The sequence below is a fragment of the Crotalus tigris genome, unplaced genomic scaffold (assembly GCF_016545835.1).
Source record: "Crotalus tigris isolate CLP2741 ecotype Arizona unplaced genomic scaffold, ASM1654583v1 scf7180000023579.1091882, whole genome shotgun sequence".
Lineage (NCBI taxonomy): Eukaryota > Metazoa > Chordata > Lepidosauria > Squamata > Viperidae > Crotalus > Crotalus tigris.
Window position 1 is genome coordinate 907,219 of NW_024100054.1, and position 6,669 is coordinate 913,887.

General features: G+C 40.8%; 1 protein-coding gene across 1 annotated transcript; it reads right to left on the reverse strand.

Moving 5' to 3' along the window:
* Positions 1 to 331: 331 nt before the first annotated feature.
* Positions 332 to 5,589, reverse strand: TMEM177 (transmembrane protein 177). Its single transcript, XM_039319350.1, has 2 exons — positions 5,491 to 5,589; positions 332 to 1,532 (listed from the first exon to the last, which is right to left on the reverse strand). Exon 2 carries the CDS (start codon positions 1,490 to 1,492, stop codon positions 548 to 550), a length of 945 nt encoding a protein of 314 aa, XP_039175284.1. The 5' UTR covers positions 1,493 to 1,532; positions 5,491 to 5,589; the 3' UTR covers positions 332 to 547.
* Positions 5,590 to 6,669: the final 1,080 nt, after the last annotated feature.

The window sequence follows — 6,669 nt, forward strand, 5'->3', positions numbered from 1 at the left end:
TTTTACCATGAACTTCCAGAAGAAAGATAGGATATATATACCTATATAAGCAAAACTTTCTGATGGCTGCTAAGTGATCAATATTGAACTTTTTTTTTCAGTCTGAGGTTATAAATCTGCTTTCCCCTGAATACCTCCGCTAGATAACACTTTGGCACTTACATAGCAGCTTACATGTTATCACCCTTTAATAATAAAATGGTTACCAAAACCTATGCACATTATCTTTTTTTTCTTGTTCAAAATATTTTACAAAGTAAAGATGCAATAATATTTTCTTTCAAAAATATGTTAAGTGAAAGGAAAAGCAATTTTTTTTAAGCTCATGACCTGGTAGGCAACACTTAGGTTTTAATATGGATTTAAAAGATATTTACAACCTTTGATGAGACTTTTACATTTTTTTTATTTAATTCATGGAAAGCTGGAGCCAGATAATACCACCAATCTTATTTTTTTTCATATATTAACAGTAATGACATTTTAAGAAAACCAAAGCCAGGCTGCAAATTAAAAAAAAAATAGCCATAATTTATTATCTTAACTTTTAATCATGTTTTTCCTGTGCCTGGGGTATGTTTAAGGTATTACTAATGAGATTTCTTCTGGAAGTGTGCGGTGGGTGCTTTAATCTGAACTTTGGGAGAATATTACCATTTGAAGCATATATTTGCTTACCTTCTTTACCCAAGATAGTCCGAAAAGCTTTATTCTGTGACAAAACCTTATCGTAGAATTCCACCCCACCTCTAGCAAAACTGGGAGAAATGGAAGCTGCCTTTCTGTCTGCCCTATAATCGAATGCCTGGCTTATGGTATCATATAATAGACAATAGCCCATCAGCCCAACTGCCACAACTGCCATGTTGTAAATGCTTCGAAGTAGTACTGGAGCATAATATAAACCCAAGACCTGCTTTACAGTTACTCCAGAAATATAGGACCCAGCCAGACAAATGGGACCAACTGTTGCACATATTAGAGGCCTATTTTGTTGCAAATCAATGATCTCTCTTGCAATGGCAAACTTCTGAGCCTCTGGAGAAAGTGTCAAGGCATTCTTCAAGGCCAGGCCCTCTGGGCTTGTCCAGTCCACTTTCTTGCCTTTAAGGTGAACACCTATCTTGGTAATCTGCTGTTCGTCACTGGATCTATTATTGAAATGATATGGGATGCCCACCATGCAGCCTTTGGCTCTCCATGGTAGACCAGCGCTTACAGGATGCAATGTGCAAGTCTTAATGGCATCGTAACGATCTGCTGATTTCACTTTGACATCTTGGAGGATGTTATAGAACAGGTTCTGCAAGTCTTCTGAAAGCTCCAATGGCTTTCCATGGTTCCAAGCCTGATACAGTGATTTGAACAACTCCTTTGAGAAGACATGGAAAGTCAAGTTGGCACCAAACAATCCAGCACAAGAAATGGACAAAAAAGCAGTCCTATGTTTCTCCATTAAAGAGACTGCCTTCCATAGAGAATGAAATGCCATGTTCAACTTCCAGCCAGATTCTGTTCAAGGAGGAATATATCTGCACAAAAAGAAAAATCTTAATGATTAAGTGGAATTACTTTAAACCAGACATGTCAAACACAAGGCCCGGGGGCCAGATGTGGCCCGCGAAGTGGTTTCATATGGCCTGCGAAGCCATCTTGGAAACAGTGAGGGAACGGCCCCCACTGCCTTGGCCCTGTCCGGCCAGGATCAAATGTACAATTTTGTGGTGGCTATTATGCTGAAATGCATTCAGTCTTAGCTCCACAAGGCCATCTAGAAACAGCGAGGAACCAGCCCCTGCTGTGTCGCCCCGCCCCCTGGTGCATGCTGGGAGGCGTCACCCTTTGTGAGGAATGAAGAAATAGACCATGCCTTGGCGCTTGCCCTGGTCCCACCCCCTTCTGCCAGAGACCCTCAGATCTGTCCCACTCCTGCTCAGGCCCCCACAGGCACCCTTGACGCGAACAATGTAGAGCTGGCCATACCCACCCAGTAGGCCACACCCACTCCATCCACGCCCACCCAGTAGGCTGTACTCACCCTGGCCACAGCCCCCCCGACCCCCGAGGGCAACTGCAATGCTGATGCGGCCCTCAATGAAATTGAGTTTGACACCCCTGCTTTAAATGGATAGAGCAATAACACTGTATTCAATAACCAGAAAGGAACTGCAGGAGTACAGTAATGAAGCACAACTTTTCATGCTGTTACCAAAGCCACGTCTTTTCCAACAGCAAAGAGGGCGTGCATGCATGTGCATAAGGAAACAGCCTGAAGCAAAATTTGGGGAAAGATATGGCTAGAAAAAGGCATGGGTTAACAGAGGAGCTTCATAATTACCCTGACATATAGCCTTAATCTCCTACTTATACTATAATTTTGTGCCGGTAGTCTTTGACATGACCACAATTGGGACCAGAATTTCTTTGCTAAGCCAGGTGGTTATTACGTGAATTGTGCTCAACTTTACAATCCTTTTTCCACAATTGTTAAACAAATCATTGCACAATTCTTAAGTGAATCGCTTGGTCGATAAGCAAATCCAATTTCCTCCATTGATTTTGCTTGTCAGAAGCCAGTTGGGGAGGTCACAGATGGTGATTACATAACCCCAGGGTGCTGCAACCATCAAATAGACACTGGTTGCCAAGCACCCAAGTTCTGATCACATGACCACAGGGATGCTGCAGCGGTCATAGATAGTCATAAGTCAACTTTTTCAATGCTATTGTAACTTCAAACAGTTGCTAAATGAATGATTGTAAGTCAAGGACTACTTATATAATGATGATTCAAAACAGCTGTCCAAATCAGTCAGGGATGGATGTTTTGCCTTGATATAGTCACAACTGGAATGCAGATGCTCTTATATATGCAATTTACAATAAGAGGCAAATTCCCATTCCATGATGATCAGAAAGCAGGGTCTCTGTGTATCTGTGAAGGTAACTTCTGATTGACTGCAATGAAAGCAAAGAATTGAAACACTTTCTGTACAAGCTGTTCTCTGGGAACAGCAATGGAAGGTAAGTCAATTGCCAAAAAACATGTCTAGTTTGTGCTTACAAACATAAATTACAGTCACAGAAAGCCAAGAGAATTACTTCCTTTTCTAGATGCATAGTCTACTGTATAGATGTGATCATTAAAGTTAATATAACTGGTATTAGCAGAATAGTGATAAAAAAATGGATTCTGATTTCACTTGACAGTCAGCCATTAAAATATTAATGTTGGGTTAATTTCTTATTTTACAATTTATGCCACACATGATTGTGTTTATAAGCAATGCCCTGAATCATCAAGACTCTCTCTCCCTACACACACACACACATATTAAAATCAATAACAAGTCGATCACCAAGAGAATAAAAATATAGAAAATTTATTAACTGAACCTAGCTTTCGTCAAGAGCTCTTGACATCGTCAGGGTGTAAAAGGCAGTTGTTGGGAAAGCTTATATGCAACCACTAATCATCTGCACTCAGCTCCTAGACCATGTCATGGGTCCCAGCTGAGCGCGCTGTAATCTGAGTGTGTGTCCTACATCAGGGTGTAGTTCTTTTGTTACTCCTTCTCTGTGCTCCATTGCGCATATCTCCTTCACCAATCCTGGGGCTGGTCGGAGTCCTTTCACTTCCCTCATGGGTAGTGGTTGTCTCCCTCCCACCAACCTCCTGTCCATGGTTCTGCTTGCTAGGGGGTATGTGTGTTATCTCCTGTTTTCTCCTAGCTCCTCCAACTATCTCGATCGAGTTACGGTCCGATCCCCCCGTCTTCTGTAATCGTGGTTTGAGTATTCCATCCTGTTTTGTGTTATTCTCTCTCCCATCCCTTTTTACAGATGTTGTCTCAAATTGTGTTTCATTGGGTCCAACGCCACTCCCCCCTCTATGTTCTTGAGAGCAACCTCTTTGGACTGTATGAGTGACGGTCTGTTGCTGTTTAGTTCGTAATTGGTCAGTCTTCCATTCATTGCGTCTAGATCCTCCGTCCTCATCTTTCACTGGGCGGTCTCTCCGTCATGTCGCCGAGTATGCTCTGCTCATAATTCTCTGTTCCCTTATCGGACCAGTCAACGCGGGACTATTTTAATTTATTTTAATATGGAAATACCCAAGAGTCATATTTTTACTTGTATAGCTAATATATATATATATGTATATATATGTAGGCGAAAACCTCAGAAAATATATATATATATATATATATATATATGTGTGTGTGTGTGTGTGTGTGTGTGTGTGTGTGTGTGTGTGTTTGCGCGCGCGCGCAACACACATACACGCAAATAATTACTATACATTCTCAATTTTATCTTTTTGTTAGAGAAGCTTATCTGACAGGCATTATTCTATTGCATGTTGAGTTCTTTCTCTATCAGTCCTACCATTCTTTTCAGCCCTGTGTTTTTGAATAGTTTTTTAAAAATTAAATTGATCATCATGATGAGAAAAAGCAATACAAAGGGCAGCTGCACTACAGATGACACTTTATGAATGTTGTTGTTACTTGCAAAGTCGTGTCCGACCCATCGCGACCCCATGGACAACTTTATGAATAGCAATATAGTAAAAGTAAGTAGATAAATCACAGGATCAATTAGTCAAAGAAGGTCAGAAGAAATACAGTTCACTGGGGTATTGCCACCACAGCAAGGAAGCTGCTTCACTTTCTGTTCAAATACCAAGCAACAATAAGTTTAAAATAGCTTAAAAGTCTTAAAGCACATACATATATCTGTACAATGCTGCAACGATGCATGAAATATGTCAGCCTCAACCCTTTTTTTTTTTTTCCTTTTTGGCTAGAACAGCAACTCTGGGCTAATTCCAGATCGCATAGCTAGTCTGTAGTTCATAGATTGATAGCACAATTCAAGGATCTCCTTATTGAAATAAACTTTGCATTTAATTACCGTGTACTTTATTCATATTTCACCCTCTTTGGCTTTGTAAATCACTTTACAACTCTTGACTGGGAATCGGGCGGCATAAATTATAAAAATTATTATCCTCAACTCAATATAAAGCATTGTACCGCCATTAAGAATCCCATTCAGAGCTAATTTCCAGTCCATTCCATCAGATAGATAGATAGATAGATAGATAGGTAGGTAGATAGATAGATAGATAGATAGATAGATAATCTTGTTATTTTTTACTGTGGGCACAATGGCACACATTAAAAATTAAATTTAGTTGCTTGCTCTCAAAGTGTACACATACATAACACGCATTTAAACATACTATATACAACATGTGTATAGATCAAGCTTTTCCCTTTCTAAATATCCGACTTTATACAGAACACAGAAAAGGCCTTTCACTTTGGCTTACCCTGGCCTATCGCCTCCCAATTGGGTTATTTATCGTTTAATCTGAAAACCAAGACGCGTACACGTAATATACCTAGGCGGGCACGGAAAGACTAGGTTTCTACATTAGCGTGCAATTTAACGGAGAGAAACTGCCCAGAACCCCGCTTTTACCTTTTACCTTGCGCCAGGAAGAGAAGGGGGGGGGAAAACAACACGTGAAAGCCATAAAGCAGGTGAGCTGCCGCAAAAGCCGAGTGTCGCAACGCAGAGAGGGACCGACGTCATCGCAGAAGCTCGGAGTTGCTATGGCGACGAGGAAGTCTTTATATTCTGGCGCAAGGTCACTTCTTGCTTCGGGGTTGGGGAAGGGGGGCGGCTTTTATGACTTTTATGATTTTTATGATTCTGGGAGTTGAAGTCCACAAGTCGTAAAAGGGCTCGTTCCCCACCTCTGCTCTGAGTAGGACTTTGCGTTGCTTTTGGTTTTTTTCTTTCTCCGCTCAGAGCTCGTTTTCCGGCTCCTAAGATCCAGCCTTCGGAAACTTAAAGTGAGGAGTCAGACGAACCTAAGACCTAGTAGTGTCTTCTGGAGAAAGAAAGAATGAAGAAAGGAAGAAAGAAAAAAACTGCGTCTGCGAATATCATTTAGGACCATTGGTGTCTTTTAGGTGGAAACCACCTCTCACAGTTCCCAGAGATTCCTGCACTTTAAATGTATTTCCTATCTGGGAATTCCTATCTACACACCATCCGTAATCATCTGCAAACATATGTTATATTTAATATAATTGTGCCTTAGAGGTGAAGGGAGCCAAAAGCAGCTGTTAAGTTGGCAGGAAATGTGGCTTGGGGAAAATATGGCCTACTCTTGTCTACTCTGGACAGTTGTGGAAATGGCCAGATACCTTGGAGGGAGTAAAGGACTCTTTAGCACAGAAAGGCTGGAACGAGACTCCCTTGCTGGAGGGATCCTGAGAGGAACTCCCACCCAAAGAGTCCTTGGCAAGGCCATCGATTTTGTATTTTGACTAGCTATGTGATTAGTATTTTATATTAGAAATGGGAATGATCCAGGGTCCTTGCTATATTACAACTAGATCATGTCATGGAACACTGGAGTGTATGTGTGTGTGTGTTTGCATGCTGCTTTGAGTTACAGCTGTGGATACTTGCTGTTAAAACACAAATTCTGCTGCTGTGTTTTTAAAATATTCAAAAGCAAACAATGGAATCATCTTTTCAATGTTGTTTTAATCAAGGAAAAAACAAGATAAATGTATGCTTTCTCCTCACTTCCTATCCCTTTTAAAGTATTGTTTCCGATTATATATCAAAATGCTTTAGCATATG

What these genes read in the sequence shown, in the direction of transcription:
- TMEM177 (XM_039319350.1), bottom strand. Translation starts at nt 1,492, where the DNA reads ATGGCATTTCATTCTCTATGGAAGGCAGTCTCTTTAATGGAGAAACAT.